The 23,058-nt window shown below is 45.1% G+C and overlaps 1 protein-coding gene across 2 annotated transcripts in view; it reads right to left on the minus strand.

Moving 5' to 3' along the window:
• Window positions 1-210: 210 nt before the first annotated feature.
• Window positions 211-23,058, minus strand: part of LOC140729283 (polyunsaturated fatty acid 5-lipoxygenase-like) — a 68,842-nt gene continuing 45,994 nt past the window's right edge. Inside the window, exons 12-14 of one of the 2 annotated variants that reach the window (XM_073048885.1) lie at window positions 18,538-18,638; window positions 16,065-16,235; window positions 211-7,628 (exon numbers count right to left, since the gene is read on the minus strand). In XM_073048885.1, the coding sequence (XP_072904986.1) occupies window positions 7,449-7,628; window positions 16,065-16,235; window positions 18,538-18,638 (452 nt within the window). In that variant the 3' untranslated portion in view covers window positions 211-7,448. The remainder of the gene's footprint in view (window positions 7,629-16,064; window positions 16,236-18,537; window positions 18,639-23,058) is intronic. The other variant, XM_073048886.1, reaches the window with a different exon arrangement.

The raw sequence follows: 23,058 nt of genomic DNA on the forward strand, positions 1-23,058 counted from the left end.
TGGTCACCTCCTCAAAGAACTCTATCAGGCTTGTTAGACATGATCTGCCCTTCACAAAGCCATGCTGACTGTCCCTGATCAGACCATGATTCTCTAAATGCCCATAGATTCTATCTCTAAGGATCTTTTCCGATAGCTTTCCCACCACAAATGTAAGGCTCACTGGTCCATAATTACCTGGACTATTCCTACTACCTTTTTTGAACAACTTTCACCTCCCTCCAATCCTCCGGTACCATTCCCGTGGACAATGAGGATATAAAGATCCTAGCCAGAGGCTCAGTAATCTCTTCCCTCGCCTCGTGGAGCAGCCTGGGGAATATTCCGTCAGGCCCTGGGGACTTATCCATCCTTATGTATTTTAACAACTCCAGCACTTCCTCTCCCTTAATATCAACATGCTCTAGAACATCAACCTCACTCATATTGTCCTCACCGTCATCAAGTTCCCTCTCATCGATGAATACCGAAGAGAAGTATTCATTAAGGACCTCGCTCACTTCCACATTCTCCAGGCACATCTTCCCACCTTTATTTCTAATCGGTCCTATCTTCACTCCTGTCAACCTTTTGTACTTCACATAATTGAAGAATGCCTTGGGGTTTTCCTTTACCCTACTCGCCAGGGCCTTCTCATGCCCCCTTCTTGCTCTCCTCAGCCCCTTCTTAAGCTCCTTTCTTGCTACCCTATATTCCTCAATAGACTCATCTGATCCTTGCTTCCTAAACCTCATGTATGCTGCCTTCTTCCATCTGACTAGATTCTCCACCTCACTTGTCACCCATGGTTCCTTCACCCTACCATTCTTTACCTTCCTCACCGGGACAAATTTATCCCTAACATCCTGCAAGAGATCCCTAAACATCAACCACATGTCCATAGTACATAGTACACTTCCCTGCAAAAACATCATCCCAATTCACACCCGCAAGTTCTAGCCTTATAGCCTCGTAATTTGCCCTTCCCCAAATAAATATCCTGTCCTCTCTGATTCTATCCTTTTCCATGATGATGTTAAAGGCCAGGGAGCGGTGGTCACTGTCCCCCAGATGCTGACCCATTGAGAGATCTGTTATCTGACCCGGTTCGTTACCTAATACCAGATCTAGTATGGCATTCCCCCTAGTCGGCCTGTCAACATACTGTGACAGGAGTCCGTCCTGGACACACTAAACAAACTCTGCCCCGTCTAACCCATTGGAACAAATCAGGTGGCAATCAACATTAGGGAAGTTAAAGTCACCCATGATAACAACCCTGTTATTTTTGCACCTTTCCAAAATCTGCCTCCCAATCTGCTCCTCCGTATCTCTGCTGCTACCAGGGGGCCTACAGAATACTCCCAATAGAGTAACTGCTCCCTTCCTGTTCCTGGCTTCCACCCATACTGACTCAAAAGTGGATCCTGCTACATTACCCACCCTTTCTGTAGCTGTAACTATCCCTGACCAGTAATGCCACCCTTCCTCCCCCTCTGTCCCTTTTAAAGCACTGAAATCCAGGAATATTGAGAATCCATTCGTGTCCTGGTGCCAGCCAAATCTCAGTAATGGCCACCACATCATAATTCCATGTATGTATCCATGGGGTATGTCAGGTGTAGTTTTTGTTTTACACTGTGACTGGTAGGTGCAGGGCTGGTGGTAGAGGCAGATACATCAGGGACATTTAAAAGACTCTCATATAGGCACATGGGTGAATACAAAATAGAGGCCTATGTGGGAGGCAAGTGATCTTGCAGTATGCTAAGGGGTCGGCAAGATATTGTGAGGCGAAGGGCCTGTATTATATTGTACAGTTCAATGTCCTATACCCTGGGGTCTATAGTACGGTAAGATGGACTCTTCCCATACCCTCAGTGCAAATTCTGTGGCGGTTACATATTATTATGCATTGTTGTTGTTTTACCTTGTTCAAGCTCAGTGGACCATGTAATGATCTGATCTGTATGAACACTGCACATTTGCACAGTATCGCGGTAATAACCAACTCCAATTCCAGTACCTACCTGTCGCTGCTATACAACGCCACCCTCTGCCAATAAAGCTTCATGACCAGAGACTGAAAAATAATGGGCCCTTTCCACGGCTCAAGAATTCATCCTCCGTGGTGAGTTCACCTTCGCTGCTGAGTCAGTATAGCCTTTGACCAACAGAATAAAATTATGCTTGATAATTAAGGACCTCAAACTTTGTCCAAGGCAAAGTTGATCCCTGCCGATCTGAAAAGTTTGCATAGAACCATAGAACACTACAGCACAGTACAGGTCCTTCAGCCCTCCATGTTGTGCCGACCCATATAATCCTTAAAAAAAAGTACTAAACCCACACTACCCCATAACCTTCCATGTTTCTTTCATCCATGTGCCTGTCCAAGAGGCTCAAATACCCCTAATGTTTTAGCCTCCACCACCATCCCCGGCAAGTCATTCCAGTCACTCACATTCCTCTGTGTAAAAAAACTTACCCTTGATGTCTCCCCTAAACTTCCCTCCCTTAATTTTGTATGTATGCCCTCTGGTGTTTGCTATTGGTGCCCTGGGAAACAGGTACTGACTAGCCACCCTATCCATGCCTCTCATAATCTTGTAGACCTCTATTAAGTCCCCTCCCATTCTTGTACACTCCAAAGAGGAAAGTCCCAGCTCTGCTAACCTTGCTTCATATGACTTGTTCTCCAATCCAGGCAAAATCCTTGTAAATCTCCTCTGCACCCTCTCCATAGCTTCCACATCCTATAATGAGATGGGTGACCAGAATTGAACACAATACTGTAAGTGTGGTCTCACCAGAGATTTGTAGAGTTTCAACATGACCTCTCTACTCTTGAACTCAATCCTCCTGTTAATGAAGCCTAGCAACCCATCGGCCTTCTTAACTACCCTATCAACCTGTGCAGCGACCTTGAGGGATGTATGGATTTGAACCCCAAGGTCCCTTTGTTCATCCACACTCTTAAGTAACTGACCATTAATCCTGTACTCAGTCTTCTGGTTTGTCCTTCCAAAATACATCACCTCACACTTATCCAGATTGAACTCCATCTGCCATTTTTCTGCCCAACTCTGCAGCCTGTTTATATCCTCTTGTAACTTTTGACCACCTACAGCTCCATCCATAACTCCTCCAATTTTCGTGTCATCTGCAAACTTACTCACCCATCCTTCCACCTCTACATCCAGATCATTTATAAAAATCACAAATAGCAGGGGTCCCAGGACAGATCCTTGCGGCACTCCACTAGTCACCGACCTCCAGGCAGAATACTTTCCTTCCACAACTACCCTCTGCTTTCTTCCTTTAAGCCAATTTTTAATCTGAACAGCCAAGGTTCCACTTATCCCATGCCTCATGACTTTCTGGATGAGTCTCTCATGAGGGACCTTGTCAAATGCTTTTCTAAAGTCCATGTAGACCACATTCACTGCCCTACCCTCATCAATTTCTCTTGTTACCTCTTCAAAAAACTCAATCAGGCTCGCAAGGCACGATTTTCCCTTCACAAAGCCACGTTGACTATCCATGAGTAGACTGTATTTCTCCAAATGCTCATAGATCCTATCCTTAAGAATCCTTTCCAGTAGTTTGCATACCATCGATGTAAGGCTCTATAGGTCTATAGAGTCTTAGTTCCCAGGTTTCTCCCTATTACCTTTTTTTGTTAAAACAAGGGAACTACATTTGCCATTCTCCAGTCCTGCAGCACTTCCCCTGCAGCCAAAGAGGATTCAAAGATCATGGCTAATGCTCCTTCTCTCAATTCCCACAACAACTTGGGGTGTATCATATCCGGCCCTGGGGATTTATCAATTTTAATGTTTTTAAGAAGATCCAGCACTTCTTCCTTAATCTCCACACTGTCCAGCACACAGGCCTGCTCTACTTCAACCTCATACTGATCAAGATCCTTTTCACTTGTGAATGCTGAAGGAAAGTATTCATTTAGGACCTCCCCAACCCCCTCCACCTCCAGACACATGTTGCCCTCTTTATCCTTTAGCGGTCCCACCTTTGTTCTCGTCATCCTCCTATTCTTCACATATGCATAGAACGCCTTGGGGTTCTCCTTAATCCTACATGCCAAGGCCTTCTCATGCCCCCTTTGAGTTCTCCTAAGTCCTTTCTTTAGCTCCTTCCTGGCTACCCTATATTTCTCTTAAGTCCCTCCTACTTCCTGCTTCTTATATCTAACATATGCTTCCTTTTTCCTCTTGACGAGTTGCCTCACATGTTTCATCAGCCACAGTTCCCTTTTCCTACCATTTTTTCCTTGCTCAGTGGGACAAACCTATCCTGAACCTGCTCAAGTGGTCCCTAAACTTCTCCCACATTACTTCTGTGCTTTCCCCTTTGAACATCTGTTTCCAATTTACTCTCGCTTGTTCCTGCCTCATCCCTTTAAAGTTAGCCCTTCCCCAGTTAAGCACTTTACCATGTTGTCTGATTTTATCTGTTTCCATAGCTATGCTGAAGCTAAGGGAGTTGCGGTCACTCTCACCAAAATGCTCCCCCACCAAGAGGTCTGTCACCTGGCCAGGTTTATTACCCAGAACTAGATCCAATATAGCCTCTCCTCTCGTCAGCCAGTCCACATACTGTGTCAGGATTCCTTCTTGAACACACCTGACAAATTCAGCCCCATCTGTTCCCCTTGCACTCAGGGGGTGCCAGTCCCATAGCTACTACCCTGTATTTCCTGCTCCATCCTAAAATCTGCCTCTTATCTGCTCCTCAGTGTCCAGAGGGCTATTTGGGAGCCTATAGACTACTCCCAACACAGTGATTGATCCCTTCCTATTTCTGATTTCCACCCAGACTGATTCCATGGACACTCCTTCTGCAGCGTCCTCCCTTTCTATAGCCGTGACCAGCAATGTCACTCCCCCCCCACTTTTCTACCTCCCATCCTATTCCTTTTAAAACACCTGACCCCAGGACCTGCATCATCCAATCCTGCCCTTCATCTAACCAAGTTTCAGTAACGGCCACAACATTGTAGTTCCACGTACTAATCCATGCTCTAAGTTCATCCTTCTTGTTCCTAAAGCTCCGAGCATTGAAATAGACACATTTCAACCCCTTTAACTGGCTACAATTATGTTCTGTCCCCTGCCTGTCCTTCCTCATCAATTCAGAACTCTTAGCATCATGCCCTTGTCCTACCTTAATCCCTGCACTCCCATTCTGATTCCCACCCCCCTGCCAAACTAGTTTAAACCCTCCCCAACAGCTCTATCAAACCTGCCTGCCAGGATATTGGTCCCCCTGGGATTCAAGTGCAACCCGTCCTTTTTGTACAGGTCACACCCACCCCAAAAGATGTCCCAATGATCCAGAAATCTGAATCCCTGCCCCCTCAGCCAAACATTTATCCTCCTCCTCATTTTTTTCCTATTCCCACTGTCGCATGGCACAGGCAGTAATCCTGAGATTACTACCTTTGAGGTCCTGCTTTTAAACTTCCTTCCTAACTCCCTGTAGTCTTCTTTCAGGACCTCTTCCCTTTTCCTTCCTATGTCATTGGTACCAATATGTACCACGATCTCTGGCTGTTCACCCTCCCACCACAGAATATCTTGGACGCGATCAGAAACAACCTGGACCCTGGCACCTGGGAGGCAAACTACCATCTGAGTTTCTTTCCTACATCCACAGAATCACCTGTCTGAACCCCTGACTATAGAGTCCCCTATCACTACTGCCTTCCTCTTCCTTTCCCTACCTTTCTGAGCCACAAAGCCAGACTCTGTGCCAGAGGCACGGCCATTGTCACTTCCCCCAGGTAGGCTGTCCCCCTCCCCAACAGTACTCAAACAGGAGTACTTATTGTCAAGGGGTACAGCCACAAGGGCACTCTCTAGTACCTGACTCTTCACCTTCCCTCTCCTGACTGTGACCCATTTCTCTGTCCCCCATGGCCCCGGAGTGACCACCTGTCTGTAACTACTCTCTATCACCTCCTCACTCTCCCTGATCAGATGAAGGTAATCGAGCTGCAGCTCCAGTTCCCTAACACGGTCCCTTAAGAGTTGCATCTCAATGCACCGGGTGCAGATGTGGCCGTCCGGGATGCCTGGAGACTCCAGGACCTCCCACATCTGACACCGACCACAGAAAACTGGCCTCACACACATACTAGCTCCTTTTGCAATCAACAACTGCCTCACCTCGTCCCATTACCGCCGAAGCCCGTTGAGCCAAAGCCCTTTCACTCTGCTGCCTCTCACTCCACTGACAGCTCCCAACACCCACCCTCCTCAACCAACACTGTCACTGTGAGCATCTAGTGTCTACCCTCAAGCTCTCTGTAAAGTCAGATCATCAGTAGGAGACTGGGAAAATTTTACTACCTCAACTCTAACCCTAATGTTCATCTCTCTTACGAATTGGCCGATCCCAGCTCTAGCAACTCCTAACTCTAACTGCAAATCTCTAAATCCAAATCCTAACCTCTAACACTAACCCTTAAGCCATGACCACAAAGGTAGATTCACAGGTGAGATCAAGAGGACTGGAGAGTAACCAATGTTGCTCCTTTCTTTAAGAAAGGTATTAGAAACAAAACAGAAAATTATGTCTTACATCAATGTTCGGGATATGATTAGAGAAAGTTCTAAGTGTTAGGATCTACTCGTATTTGGAATGACATAGATTTATTAGGGAGAGTCAGCATGGCTTTGTGCAGGGACGGTCATATTTTACAAGCCTGAAGCAGTTTTCGGAGGTAGTCTTTTGAAGATGATTGATGAAGGTGTAGTTGTTTTTATTAAAGATACAGGAGTGTAATAGACACTTCTGGCTCAAAGAGCCTGCACTGCCCAATTACAAACGTTTGACACCCTTGTGACCAATTAGACTACTGACCTGTACATCTTTGGAATGTGGAGGAAACTGAGGCACATGGAGGATATTCGGTTACAGAGTGAAAGTACGAGCTCCTTACAGACAGTGGCACTGTAATAGTTTTACACGAACCACTGTGGTACCATGTCAATACATCTCTGAGATATAGGGAAAGGTTGATTAGCTTACAACTTTATTCCTGGAGTGTAGAGTGAGGGGAGTTCTTACAGAAGTATACAAAATTCTGAGAGGTATAGATAGAGTAAATATACATAGTGTTTCCCCCTCAGCTTGAGTTAGACTAGAATCAGATGTCATAGGCCGAGGGTGAAAGGTGACACCCCACCCCCTAAAAACAGAGCCCAGGAAGTAAGGGGTACTCTTATCTAGCAGGACTAGAAGGTCCAATGGTGAGTGGGGGTGATGTGGGAAGGGTCCCAGTGGGGAGTGATTGGGATGTGGGGAGGGTCTCAGTGGTGAGTGATTGGGAGGAGGGGAAGAGTCTCTGTGTTGAGTGGGTGGGACGTAGGGAGGGTCTCTATGGTAAGTGATTGGGATATGGGAAGGGTCCCAGTGGTGAGTGGTTGAAACGGGGAGGGTCGATCTCAAATACTAATGCTGTTCTCGATGTTAGTAGGCTGCAGATATTGGTACTTGAGTTCAAGATTCTGGTTTCGGTCCTCAATCCGTTGCTCGATCTCCTTCAGATCCTGCTGGAACTCTGCTATGATCTGCTTAGCATCAGGCTCGGTGAAGTTCTCATCCTCGAAAAAGCCCAGGGGGATCTGGAGGAAGGGGTAGAGATCAGATGATTGCTGACATTCACTTGCCATCTCTGGATGGTACCCATCAGCTGAGCTGACCCCCCACCGCCTGGGTAAAAAGATTATGTGTGGGAAGTGCCCACTGCCACAGGACAGGGGTCTGAATGGATGGGAAGGAGAGATGGTAGGAGAGAGAGGGAAGGGAAGGGGGAAATGGAGGGGAGGGGATAGGATGGGAGGGAAGTGAGAGTGATGGTGGGGAGGGTGGGGTTGGAAAGCTAGCAAGCAGGGCTGGGAAGGCATTAAGGGCAAGAGGGATAACAAAACCATGGTTACTTGTGCTTTATTAGGTCAAGAGAGTACAACAATTCGAAAACTGGGCCTAATTAACAAGTTTAATGTCAGGAAAAAGGACACACCTTCTCTTATATACCATGGGTCAAGAGAAGATCACGAGTAACTAAATTATTTCAGGAATGGAAGTGGCTGGCTTAGATGGTGAAAATTATTGTGCAGCTGGGGTCGGCTCAAATGCCGTCTATAAATTTACTGATGATACAACTATCACTGGCAGAATTTGAGATGGTGATGAGAAGGTGTACAGGAGATATATCATCTAGTTCATTGGTGTTGCAGCAACAACTTTGCACTCAACAAAGAACTGATTGTGGACTTCAAAAAAGGAAGATGCGGGAACTCACACCAGTCCTCATAGAGGGATCAGAAGTGGAAAGAGTGAGTAATTTCAAGTTCCTGGCTTTCTACACCTCCGAGATCTGTCCTGAGCCCAATATGTCGATGCAGGTACAAAGAAAGCACAACAGTGGCTATATTTCAATAGGAGTTTGAGGAGATTTGGTACATCACCAAAGACACTCACAAATTTCTATGGATGTACCATGGAGAACATTCTAACTGGCTGCATCATCATCTGGCATGGGGTAGGGGTTGGGTCTACTGCACAGGATCAAAAGAAGCCAGAGCTCTCAGATAATAGGATCTCAGTTTTGAACTTGGATGAGCTTTGGCAGCAGCAGTTTAAGTCAAACTTCCCTCAGTGCAGTCTGGATGAACAACCTGGTTTGTCAAGACAAGACCACAAATTCACAAAGGTGGTTGCAAATTCTGCAAAACTGGTGGATGGCCACTAAATGAGTAGTTTACCTTGGAGAAGGGAGAAGGTTAACATGGCAAATAATAGAAAGATTGCAGAACAGCATGCTTTAAATCTAAGCAGGAGGTTTATGAGGTATTTGTCATTTCACACTGACTACACAGCTTTCATGAAGGACGTCATCTCCAAAGGTTATGCTGAGAGAATGCCTAAGGAGGATCTGGAACACAGTAATGGGATAGTCTGGTATATTCTACATCATGGTGTTTACCGCTCCAGGAAAAGGGAACTCTGTGTTGTGCTTGGCTGTGGAGCGATTTTACAGGGAATATCTCTTAATGCTTGGCTCTTACAGGGATCAGGTCTTACTAGCTCACTGCTTGGTGTTATGACCAGATTCAGAAAAGAGCCAGTGGTGACCATGACAGATATTGAACCAATGCTTCATCAGGTTAAAGTACCAGCAGAAGATGCAAATTTGCTGAGGTTTCTCTGGTGGCTTGTTGGTGACCTCAGCCAAGATATGGAGAACTTTAGAATGGGGTTACATCTCTCTGGAGCAAATTCATCACCATTCTGTGCCAGTTTTACTATTAGGAAATGCACAGAAGATAATTAAGATGTTGGTGGATGCCATGCCTGAAGAGTCTAAACATCCTGTTACGCTGGCAAAGGATCTCCATATCTCAGACATCTTTTGGAGGCATGTACGTTTGTACATCGAGAGGTGGGACATGGTGCCTGTAACCACATGTTGTCCAGGTTGCACAAAAGTGCTGGATTCCCAGCATGAGTGCAGCTCCAAGAATAATCCTGCCTAAAGTGTGGTGTTTGTTGACCATTGCACACAGCTCCAGGATGCCAGCAGATGACAGATCTACCTCTGGACAGGGTCCCTCCAGATGAAATTCAGTTTACACATGTAGGAGTGGATGAATTTGCACCTTCTGAGGTGAAGAGCAGAAGGAGAACAGTGCAGAGATCAAGAGAAGGCCATGAGTAACCACAAATTTACCAGTCATATTTACCAATTTAGCCGTATGAGCTGTTTACATTGAAATGGCATTTTCATTAGATATGTTTTCCTTTGTTTATGCATTTTGATGCTTTATAGCAAGATGCACTCTGAAAATGTGACTAATGTTGTGGAGGTGAGGGTGAGTTGAGCAAAGCCATTGAAAAGTGGAACCATTCACAGATCAGTGATGTCCTTCTTCGGAAAGGAATTAAGTGGCTTTTTAACCATCAAGCTGGCTCATATCATGGGGGAACGTGAGAGAGACTGATCAGGTCTGTGTGAAAAGTTATGATGTTAGGTAGTTCACAATAATTTTCACTATCTAGGCCGGCCACTTCCAATTCTGAAACCATGAAGCTACTCACGACCATCTCTTGACCTATAGTGTGCATGTTCTTTTTCCTGTGAGATTGAACTTGTTCATATGGCACTCTACAGAAAACTGCTGTACTCTCTTGATTCAAGAAAGTGCAAGCAACTACTGTCTTGTTACCCTTCTTAGACTTCACTTGTACTGGAACATGGGGAAGTTTTACAGTCATCATCACCAGCCCCGTAAGGCCACTGGACACTGCAACACTGTCCACTGCTGTCTCTGATTCTTTCACAGCTTGTTCTGGTTCTGCTTTCCTGTCCAATGAGTGGATCTGAAGTATGCTGGAATGCTTAAAACTGAATATATTGCATGAAGGATGCTTCCTACCATCTTTGCTGATATGTCCTGTACACATTTAGCCAAAGGAGACACAATTTTCCTTCAGGAAGACTATCTTCTCACTATGAGCCCTTTTCTCCAGCTGAGGGTGCAAATCCAATATGTTCCCACTCCCAGAGAACAGACAAACCCTTTTAGCTGATGAGAACATTTCCCTTCCTCTAGTTCTAGGCTCAGTTTTAGTTTTACTTCCCACAGTGGTCACAGTAGTGGCAAAGCTGATTCCTTTAGCTCTAGAACAAAATGGTGACTTATTTTTGTTCACACCTTTGCTTATTGCCAGTGATGAAGCATCATCTCTATTCCCAAACACTGGGTCTGTTGTCATGTTTACTTGCTTTTCAGAAAATTAGCAATGTCAATGAAAGTAGTCTTATGGTTGTGTCTTTCTTGAGGTTCACAGACCATGGTTCACCATATACCCCTAAGCTTATAGGGCAATTTCTTTATAATGGTCAACACATTGGCAAGCATGTTCAGCTCATGCATGTATTGCACTTCTTCCACGGCATTGCAACAACTTCCAAGAAAAAGAATGTAACCTTAAGAGCCTTTGTGTCTTCAGATTTTATGGATACCATATGAAAGGGCCTTTTCCTTATAGGCAGAAGCAGTTTCCTATTCAACACCAAAACGTTCCTGTAGAAAAGCCTTAGCCTTGACATATCCTCTCTTAGGGTCAACATGTTGTCAACTTCTATCAAGTTGCTTAGGGTGAACCCTAGTGTACAATTCAAGGAAATAGAGACAGCTACTATGACTGTCAGTCTTGTTTTTAACACTATTTTTAAAGGCCTTTCACAAATGCATGATCCACAAATGGATCGCCGAAGATTTGAACCTCTCTTTTATGGCAAAGATTAAAGGCGTCATTGTGCCAATAAGGTTGTTATTTCATCTTGCTTCCTCATAATATTAAACATATTATCATCTGAAATAAGAGCATTTCCATGCTGTAAATGAATGTCCCCATGAGCTGTTGGATGCGACATAGGTTCAGAGTGCCTCAATAGTGCAGATTGACAGTAAACACCATGAACTAGCTCTTGGGGTTTTGTTCATGTTTCTGAGGCACTTGAGGAATGAATAAATCAGCATTGACATTGTGTTTTAGTTTTTCCCTGTGTATTTTCAATATAGGCATTCATACCATTGAACTGTCCTGTTGAGCACTTTTAGCACTCAACACACTCGAAGCTCTTAACCATATGCGTGGCAATTTCTTCCTCCATCTTAAGCTGTTCCTTCCTTTTCTGTAGCTGCTCCTCTTGTTCTTCCAGTGCATGTCTGTCCCTCATAAATCGTTGCCATTAAAAAAAAAAAATTCATTTATGGGATGTGGGTGACACCAGCTAAGCCAGCATTTTTTGCCCATTCTTAGTTGCCCTTGAGAAGGTGGTGATGAGCTGCCTTCTTGAACTGCTGCAGTCCCAGAGGTGTAGATTCACCCACAGTGCTGTTAGGGAGGGAATTCCATGATTTTGACCTGGCGACAGTCAAGGAACAGCGATCTGTTTCCAACTCAGGATGGTGAATGACTTGGAGGGGGGATTTCCAAGTGGTGGTGTTCCCAGGTATCTGCTGTTCTTGTTCTTCTAGATGGTCATGGGACTGGAAGGTGCGGCCTTAGGAACATTGGTGTGTTGTTGTTGCAGTGCATCTTATAGATTGAACAGTTTCAGCAGTGTGTACATCGATGGTGGAGGGATTGAATGCTTGTGGAAGGGGTACCAATCAAGTCGTTTGCTTTGTACTACATGATGCCAAGCTTCTTGAGTGTTGGAGTTGCACTCATCTTGTGACTGGCAAGTATTCCATTACACTCCTCACCTGAGCCTTGTATATGGTGGACAGGATTTGGAGAGTCAGGAGGTGAGTTACACACCACAGGATTTCTAGCCTTTGACCAACTCTGGTAGCCATGGTGTCTATATGGCTAGACCAGTTCAGTTTCCTGTCAGTGTTGATAGTGGGGATTCAGTGATGGTGAATGTCAAGGGACGATGGTTAGAGCCTCTCTTGTTGGAGATGGTCATTGCCTGGTACTTACATGGCTCGAATATTACTTGCCACTTGTCAGCCCAAGCCTGGATATTGTCCAGGTCCTGCTGCATTTGGGTGTGAGCTGCTTCACGAATGGTGCAGAACACTGTATAGTCATCTGTGAACATCCCCACTTCTGACCTAATGATGGGCGGAAGGTCATTGATGAAGCAGCTGAAGATGGTTGGTCCTAGGACATTTCCTTGAGGAGCTCTTGCAGTGATATCCTGAGGATGAGATGATTGACCTCCAACCATCACAACCATCTTTCTTTGTGTCAGGTATGATTCCAACCAGTGGAGGGTTTCCCCCCAATTCCCATTGACTCTATTTTAACTAGGGCACCTTGATGCCATACTCATCAAATGCTGCTTTGATGTTGAGGGTCTGGTATTTAGCTCCTCGGTCCATGTTTGGACCAAGGAGGCGATGAGGTCAGGATCTGAGTGGCCTTGACGGAACCCAAATTGGGCATCTATAAGCAGTTATTGCTGAGTAGGTGCTGCATGATAGCACTGTTGATGACCCCTTCCATTACTTTGTGATGATTGAGAGTAGGCTGATAGGGCAGTAATTGGCTGGGTTGGACTTGTCCTGTACACAAGAAACAGGACATACCTGGGCAATTTTCCACATTGCTGGGTAGATGCTGATGTTGTAGCTGTACTGGAACAGCATGGCTAGTAGCACAGCAAGATCTGGAGTACAAGTGTTCAGGACTTGGTGGGATTTTGTCTGGGACAATAGCCTTCGTAGTATCCTGTGCTTTCAGATGCTTCTTGATATCACGTGAAGTGAATCAGATTGGTTGCATACTAACATTTGGGATGCTGGGGACTTGTGGTTGAGGACAAGCTGGATCATCTATTCAGCACCTCTGACTGCAGATTGTTGCAAGTGTCTCAGCCTTATCTTTTGCACACATGATCTAGGCTCCTCTATCATTGAGGATGGGGATATTTGTGGAGCCTCCTCCTCCAGTGAGTTGTTCACCATTGTTCACAGCTGGATGTGGCAGGACTAGAGAGCTTAGACCTGATCCATTGGTTGTGGGACTACTTAGCTCTGTCTATTACTTGCTGCTTATGGTGTTTGGTTTGCAAGTTGTCCTGTATTGTGGCTTCACCAGGGCGACGCCTCATAATTAGGTATGCCTGGTGTGGTTCTCGGCATGCCCTGCTGCCATTACCTTAATGCAGCTAAATCAGCCTCTGTTTTAATGCATGGAAAGGATGTAGTTTATACAGAACAGCAGAGCTCCATCAGCTAGGCGTTCTGCTTTGACACATTGTCAACTTGGTTTTACATCATCTTGTATGACATCTGTTATGTCCCAAGTCATAACATGCATGGAAATTGAGAAACGTAATTTGTTGGAAGGTGAGGCATGTCTTCATTTATTGCAGCAGCATCAGATTGAAAGTGGCCATCAATACAAAATGCTTGAGCCAACCATTTCACATCTTCTTTGAATGCAGTGTCATGTTTATCAAAGCTTCTGAACATTGATGGAGGAAAGGTATGTGGCATAGTAGAGGACGGGGAGGGAGGTAAGGGGAGTGAGAAGTGAGAGGGTAGGTGAGAATGAGGAGTGCAAGGGGAGGGAAGAATGAGGGGGAGGGTGGAAGAGGGAGAGTGAGTGAAGGAGAGAAGCTAGATAGAGGGGAGGGGCCACAGAAAGGGAGACAAGGGGGGAGAGGAAAGAGAAGGGAAAGGAAGAGGAAGGGGAGAGTGAGGAGAGAGAAAGGAGAGGGGAAGAGAGAGCATGGAGAGGAGAAGAGGAGAGGAGAAGGTGAGGTGAGAGAGTGATAGGAGACAAGAGAGAGGGGATAGGGAAGGAGAGAGGGAGAGGAAAGAGTGGGAAGAGGGGAAAGGGGAGAGGTTGAGAAGGAGACGTGTGGGTAGCAGGAAGAGTGAGGGGAGTGGTGGGAGGAAGGAGGAGAGAAAGTTAAGGAGAGGGGAAGGGTGAGATAGAAAAGGATGAATGGAAGGGGGAGGGAGGTGGATGGGAAGGGTAGCAATGGGAGTGTTGGAGAGACTGCAGGAAGGGGGTAGTGATCACATTGATGTACCATTCCCAATTTTTTGGCCAACATGTCAAGAAGGGAGCAGACGATTGGGATGAGTGATTGAGGGTAGCCCAACCATCTCCCACAGTTCCTCTGCTCTCCCAATAAAGCCTCACAGCCCTAGAACATAATCCACGTGTTCGTACAACAGGTGTGTACCCAAAATCCATATTGTTTACACATGCTGCAGGAAATGTAGACATGCGCACATACATACACACAAGTACACACGTTACCCAGATACATATACAGCACACATAGGCAGACACATACAAATGTACAGAGTATTCATCAACACATGTAAATACATGGAGATACACACATGCACACACTCATGGATAGCAGATATACACATTGTGTGACAGACATTCACATGCATACACATGTAGAGGGAGACACGCACATTCATATATAAACACATACATGTGGATACACATTTACAGACAGACACAGTGACAGACGTGCATGTATGCAGACCTGTACGCAAACATATACACCTATAGTAAGGAAGTGAGGCGAGAGTGTGATAGGAGACAAGAGAGAGGGGATAGGAGACCATGCATATAGTAAGTATGCAGATGATACTAAGGTAGGCAGCATTGTGGATAATGAAGTAGGTTTTCAATGTTTGCAGAGAGATTTAGGCCATTTAGAAGAGTGGGCAGAACGATGGCAGATGGAGTTTAATGCTGATAAATGTGAGGTGCTACATTTTGGTAGGAATACATATATGGTAAATGGTAGGGCACTGAAGAATGCAGTAGAACAGAGTGATCTAGGAATAATGGTGCATAGTTCCCTGAAGGTGGAATCTCATATGGATAGGGTGGTGAAGTAAGCTTTTGGTATGTTGGCCTTTATAAATCAGAGCATTGAGTATAGGAGTTGGGATGTAATGTTAAAATTGTACAAGGCATTGGAGTATTGTGTACAGTTCTGGTCACCGAAAGATGTCAACAAAATAGAGAGAGTACAGAGGAGATTTACTAGAATGTTACCTGGGTTTCAGCACCTAAGTTACAGGGAAAGGTTGAACAAGTTAGGTCTTTATTCTTTGGAGCGTAGAAGGTTGAGGGGGGACTTGATAGAGGTATTTAAAATAATGAGGGGGATAGATTGAGTTGACATGGATAGGCTTTTTCCATTGAGAGTAGGGAAGATTCAAACAAGAGGACATGAGTTGAGAGTTAGAGGGCAAAAATTTAAGGGTAACATGAGGGGGAATTTCTTTACTCAGAGAGTGGTAGCTGTGTGGATCGAGCTTCCAGTAGAAGTGGTAGAGGCAGGTTCGGTATTGTCATTTAAAGTAAAATTGGATAGGTATATGGACAGGAAAGGAATGGAGGGTTATGGGCTGAGCGCAGGTCAGTGGGACTAGGTGAGAGTAAGTGTTCGGCATGGGCTAGAAGGGCTGAGAAGGCCTGTTTCCGTGCTGTAATTGTTATATGGTTATATACATACACATACAGACATGCAGACACATCGCTGCACTGCCCACCTTGTTGGGTAAAGACCGACCCAGGTGCCACGTGACTGCCATCTGTATAGTGGACTGACTCATATCGGGTAGCGTGTCCATGAGCTGCTCGATTGAGTGGTCCTCCTTGGAGGTGGGTGGAGGCTTCCTCATGGTGCAAGGCAAGTTTGGCACCCAGCAGCTCCAATCGTACTGTCAGGGCAAGGTCAAAATTCAAGGGTCAGATTGTAATGGTGGAATAGCATGAAAACTACAGATGCTGGAAACCTGAGTCAAAATAAAAAACATGCTGGAAACACTCATCAGGTCAGGTAGCATCTGTGGAGACAGAAACGCAGTTGATGTATTCAGGTTCTAATCAAAGGTCATAGAACTAATTAGCAACATTCCTCCTTCTGCAGATGCTCCGGAGTGGTTCCGGTGCTATTTGCTTTGATTAGTTTGAATTTGGAGAGAAGATGTGGGCAGGGATGGGTTAGATTTTTAACGTAAGTTCAGCTTTACTTGTCACATGTATATCAAAACATCGACAAATGCAGCAAAAGGGCATCATTTGCTACAATGACCAACACAGTCCAACGATGGGCCGCAGGCAGCCCTCAAGTGTCACCAAGCTTCCAGTGCCAACATAGGATGTGCACAGTTTGCCAATCCCAGCCCTAACCCTGAATATCTTTGCAATGTGGGAAGAAACCGGAGCACCCAGAGGAAACCCACGTGGCCACAGGGAGAACGTACAGGCAGTGGCGGAATTGAACCCAGGTCGCAGGTTCTTAATAGCATTATGTTAACTGCGTGCTACTGTGCTGGCCTATGGATGTGGGCAGGAATGGATAGGACAAAGGGGATATATGTGATAGGATAAGTAAAGTAAGTAGAAGTTGTTAGTGGTGTAGTTAGAGGGTGATAACGAAATGTGCTGTGTTGCAGATAGTGTTCAACAGGACTTGGAAATCACCAATCAAAAGGCGGAGGACGGGGGAGGAGGAATCAAGAGGCAGCAGGTGATTGGTGGACTAAGGAGGGGTGAAGAATGATGAACAGCTGAATAAGAGGGAGGAATGGAATTAGTGTACGATGTCCTGTGTATGTTACTAAAAAGGGCTTCTTTGGTTTGTTACGAGTAGGAATGCTTCTTTGTCTGTTAAAAGTTTCTCTTGCCGTTGTTTCGCTTTAGAATGGCTGATATGGTAATTGTATTCATTTGTTAATCAATGGGGAATGTTATTGTGTTTTGTGAGGCTGGGAACTTGGGGGAGGGGTTGCGCGGGCTTGGGGTGTGTGAGGAGAGTCCGGAGGGAGACGCCGAGGAAGGAGGACGTGCGCTCGGATGACCACCGGGGAGTCCGAAGTGGAAGTCGGGAGGACGACCACCGAGGAGTCGAATGGTTCGCTGGATGAGCTCCACCGAGTGCACTAAACTGACTGAACTTTGATAAGTTGGCGCCTTTTGTTTTTTTCTTGTATATATATATATATTGTATTGCCTAATACTCTTTTAATCTTAGTAAACTCTTTAAAGTGTATTTCATACCGGTATTTGTTGTGGGTTTGATACTGTTGGCGGGCGCGAGGCATAAACGCGATTCTCACAGCACCTGCGTGTACGGGAGGTGGGTTGGTGTGTGGCTGGATCTCCTTTTCCCCTAGACATATACCAGCCTGTTGGGTAAGTGTTACATTAGGGATCAGGGACAAGTGGATGAGATGGAGTCAAGGGACAGATGGAATCAAATGAAGGGAGAGTAATGGGGGAGATGGAAGTTGAGTGGATGTGATAAATGGGAACACAAATTTTACCAGTGCAAGGTAAGGAATGTGATCATGGATACCACTGATGTAGGTATAACATGTAGGGCAGTTGGAACCAGATGGGGAGGGGATGCAGTGGGTGAAATGTGTGGATGACATGTGGCTGAAACCAGGAGGGACAGAGGGCAAAAAAAATGGCTGATAATCTCCATATTCCAGCCGTAAACCTCTTGTGTTTATCCATTACTTTAAATTATTACCTCTTGGTGTTCGTCTAAGGAAGAGAAGCACCTCTCATTGACACTCTAAAGGCTTCTACTGAGGCAGGAATCCCACCCACCCCAGGACACTGGATAGCAGGCTCGAACCCTCAGCTCTGATTGACTTGTCTGTCAACAGTCTTCCCTGCAATGTGTACAAGGTGCGAGAGCAACAGTGGAGTAGTATGATGAAATGTTAGTGACGTGCAACTGACAGTGTGTGATCTATGAACTGGGCCCACAGAGATGAAAGACCCACACACTTGAAAACGCAATCAATTTACTGCAGGATGAATTGACTGCTTGTGGACTTGCCACCTTCTTGTAATTGATCCGTTATGATTCCCGGATCTTGCCCCTCGTCCTGAATATTGCTCAGTATCTACACCCTCACACAAAGGTCAACCTGGAACAGGTGATGGTCTGGACCCTTCCAGTGTGGAGAGGTTGAAGGATATTGCAAGATGAGATGGAGCCCTTACCTGACTGTTGTTCAACGCAGCGTGCTGGGCGGAGCAGATGAAGATCACCATCGTGAAGAATTTGAACAGCTCCTCCCTGGTCAGAAAGCTTGTCGGGATGCCTGAAGCCAATATGGACAGGGTTAGGTGCTGGTCATGAACAAAATGCCGCAGAGAGTCACTGTATGAACATCTGTTTGGCTCCGCAGTTTGATCAGACATAGCGGACATCGGAAATACTGCCAGTGAGGATGGGTTCAGGGGTTCTTTGTGTGAGATATAGGGATTCTGGGAGACCTCGAGCCTCCCGGATAGCCACATCTGCACCAGATGTACCAAGCTGCAGCTCCTCAGAGAATGAATTAAGAAAACGATAATGTAGCTCGATGACCTTTGGCTCATGAGAAACTGCGGAAGTGATAGATAGGAGATACAGAGAGCTGGTCACCCCTAAGTTGCAAGAGGCAGGAAGCTGGGTGGCTGTCATAACAGGGTAAGGAAATGGGGAGAGGGTGCAGAGTACCCCTGTGGCTGTTCCCCTCAATAATAAATATACCATTTTGGATCCTATTGGTGGAGGGGGGGGGGGGTTTGCTACCAGGAGGAGCTGCAGCAATCAGGTCTCTGATATTGAATCTGGTGCTGTGGCTCAGAAGGGAAGGGAGAGAGGAGGATTCCATAGTCAGAGGAGTAGACATGAGATACTGTGGATACAATAGAGACACCCTGTGATATTTTGCTTTACAGGTACCAGGGTCAGAGATACCTTGGATTGGGTCCACAGCATTCTGAAGAGGGAGGAAGAGCAGCCAGAAGTCTTGGTATAAATTGGCACCAATGACACAGGTAACAAAAGAGAGGAGTTCCAGAAGGGAGAAGTTAAGGACCCAGGTAGAAAGCTGAAAAGCAGGATCTTTAGGACAGTATTCTCTGGATTGCTGCCTGTGCCAAGCACCAGTGAGGGTAAGAATATGATGACTTGACAGAGGAATGCGTGGCTAAGAAACTGTTGCAACGGCAGGTTTCAGATTTCTGGACCAGTGGGATCTCCTCTGGGGGAGTTATGATGTGAACAAAAGGGACGGGTTACACCTGAACTTGACGGAGACCAATATTCTTGCAGGCTGATTTTCCAGAACTGTTGGGGAGGGATTACACTGATTTGGCATGGGGATGGGAAACTGGGTGATACGTTTGAAGATGGGGCATTTGGTATGCAGGCAGATGCAGTGTGTGGTGAGACTGTCAGGAAGGACAGGCAGATGATAGGGCAAAATTTCAGTCAGTGGAATGAGATTTAGGGTAACGGGGGGGGGGGGGAAATATCGACAAGTGTGATAGATACAGGACTGTAGGTGTTACATTTGGATACACACAGTATGCAAAATAAAGGGGATGATCTTGTAGCGCAATTGGGGATTGGCAGGTATGACATTTCAGACATCACTGAGTCATGGCTGAAAGATTATAGTTGGGAGCTTAACATCCATGGATTTATATTGTATTGAAAGGGCAGACAGGTAGGCGGAGAGGGGTGACGTGGCTCTGTTGGTAATAAAATAAATCAAATCCTTAGGAAGAGGTAACATAGAATTTGAAGATGTAGAATAACTGTGTCTAGAGTTGAGGAACTGCAAGGGCAAAAATAACCTGATGAGAGTTACGTACAGGCCTCCAAACAGGAGCCAGTATGTGAGCTACACCTAGAAAGGGCAATCTTACGAGAGTAATGGGCAATTTCAATTTGCAGGTAGATGGGAAATTTAGGTTTTGGATCCCAATAGAGAGAATTTGTAGAATGCCAATGAGATTTTTTTTTAGAGCAGCTGCTGGCTGAGCCTACTAGGGGATTAGCTATTCTAGATTGGCTGCTATGTAATTGACCAGATTTGATTAGGGATCTTAAGGTAAAGGAATCCTTAGGAGCCAATGATCATAATATGATAGAATTCTCCGTGCAATTTGAGAAGGAGAAGCTAAAGTCAGATGCATCAGTATTTCAATGGAGTAAAGGGAATTACAAAGTCGATTGAAAGGGGAAACTAGCAGGGATGACGGCACAATAGCAATGGCTGGAGTTTCTGGGAGCAATTTGGAAGGCACAGGATAGATTCATCCCAAAGAGGAGGTATTCTAAAGGCAGGATGATGCACCATGTCTGACAAGGGAAGACAATGCCAACATAAAAGCAAAAGAGAGGGCATATAATAGAGCAAAAAGTACTGGGAAGTTAGATGATTGAGAAGCTTTTAAAGACCAACGAAAGCAACAAAAAAATTCATAGGGCGCAAAAGGATGAAATATTAAGGTAAGCTAGCCAAAAATATTAAAGATGATACCAAAAGATACCAAAAGAGAGGTGAGAGTAGATATTAGACTGCTGGAAAATGACACACGAGAAGTAGCAAATGGGGACAAGGAAATGGCAGATGAACTGAATAAATATTTTGCATTAGTCTTCACTATGGAAGACACTAACAGTATACGGATATTCGAGAGTGTTAGGGGGCATAGTGAGTGCAGTTGCAATTACTAGGAAGAAAGTGCTGGCGAAGCTGAAAGTTCTGAAGGACTAGATGCATGAGAAATCTGAAAGAGGTAATGATCTTTCATGAATCACTAGATTTGGGAGTATTTCTGAAGGACTGGGATAGTGCAAATGTTACTTCACTTTTCAAGAAGGGAGGAAGGCAGAAGGAAGGAAATTCTAGGCCAGTTAGCCTGATCTCGGTGCTTGGGAAGATGGTGCCAATTGTTAAGGATGATGTTCAGGGATACTTGAAGGCACATGATAAAGTAGGCCAAAGTTGGCATGGTTTCCTTAAGGGGAAATCTTTTGTGACAAATCTGTTTGAATATTTGAGAAAATAACAAGCAGGATAGACAAAGGAGAATCAGTGGATGTTGTGTACTTGGATTTTCAAAAGACCTTTGAAAAGGTCCCACACAGGAGGCTGCTCAGCAAGATAAGAGAACCATGGTATTACAAGAAAGGTACTAGCATGGACAGAGCATTGGCTGATTGGCAGGAGGCAAAGATTGGGAATAAAAGGAGCATTTTCTGATTGGTTGTCAGTGACTACTGGTGTTCCACAGGTGTTGGTGTTGGGAACCACTTCTTTTTATGTTAAATGTCAATGATTTGGATGACAGAATTGCTGGTTTTATGGCCAAGTTTGCTGAGGAATACTCATTTCAATGAGGACTGAATTAGGAGAATGGTCAAGGAAGTGACAGTGAAGTGAAGTGTTGGTAGAATCTCAGGTGGTGACGAGAGGACATACAGGAGTGAGATATGTCAACTAGTGGAATGGTGCCGCAGCAACAACCTAGCACTCAACAACAGTAAGATGAAACAACTGATTGTGGACTTCAGGAAGTGCAAGATGAAGGAGCACATACCAATCCTCATAGAGAGATCAGAAGTGGAGAGAGTGAGCCGCTTCTAGTTCCTTGGTGTCAAGTTCTCTGAGGATCTAACCTGGTCCCAACATATTGATGTAGTTATAAAGAAGGCAAGACGGCGACTATACTTTATTAGGAGTTTGAAGAGATTTGGCATGTCAACAAATACACTCAAAAACTTCAATAGTTGTACCGTGGAGAGCATTCTGACAGGCTGCATCACTGTCTGGTATGGAGGGGCTACTGCACAGGACTGAAAGAAGCTGCATAAGGTTGTAAATCTAGTCAGCTCCATCTTGGGGACTAGCCTACAAAGTACCCAGGACATCTTTAAGGAACGGTGTCTCAGAAACGCAGCGTCCATTATTAAGGACCTCCAGCACCCAGGGCATGCCCTTTTCTCACTGTTACCATCAGGTAGGAGGTACAGGAGCCTGAAGGCACACACTCAGAGATTCAGGAACAGATTCTTCCCCTCTGCCATCTGATTCCTAAATGGACATTGAAGCTTTTGACACTACCTCACTTTTTAAAAAAAATACAGTATTTCTGTTTTTGCATATTCTTTTAAAGCTATTCAATATACGCAATTGATTTAATTGTTTACCTATTGTAATGTTTTTTTTATTTATTATTTTTTCTCTCTCTTTGCTAGGTTATGCATCGCATTGAACTGCTGCTGCTAAGTTAACAAATTTCACATCAAATGCCACTGATTTTGATTCTGAAATGGAATATAGTGTCGGGAAGCGTATTGTCTTGTACTTTGGTAGAAAGAATAAACGAGTAGACTATATTCTAAACGGGGAGCAAGTTAAAAGATATCCAAGGTGCAAAGGAACTTGGGAATCTTCATGCAGGGTCATGCAGGATTTCCTGAAGGTTAACTTGCAGGTAAGTCAGTGGTGAGGAATGCTGGCATCATTTTGACAACCAGAATCTAAAAATGAGGATGTAATGCTGAGGCTTTATAAGGCATTAGAGAGGCCTCACTTGGAGTAGTGTGAGCAATTTTGGGCCCTTTATCTAAGGATATGCTGACATTGGAGAGGGATTGAAGGGGGTTCATGAAAATGATTTCAGGATTGAAATGCTCATCATATATGAAGTGTTGGTTGGATTTGGGTGTCTGCTTGG

The sequence above is a fragment of the Hemitrygon akajei genome, chromosome 6 (genome assembly GCF_048418815.1).
Source record: "Hemitrygon akajei chromosome 6, sHemAka1.3, whole genome shotgun sequence".
In the NCBI taxonomy this organism is placed as follows: domain Eukaryota; kingdom Metazoa; phylum Chordata; class Chondrichthyes; order Myliobatiformes; family Dasyatidae; genus Hemitrygon; species Hemitrygon akajei.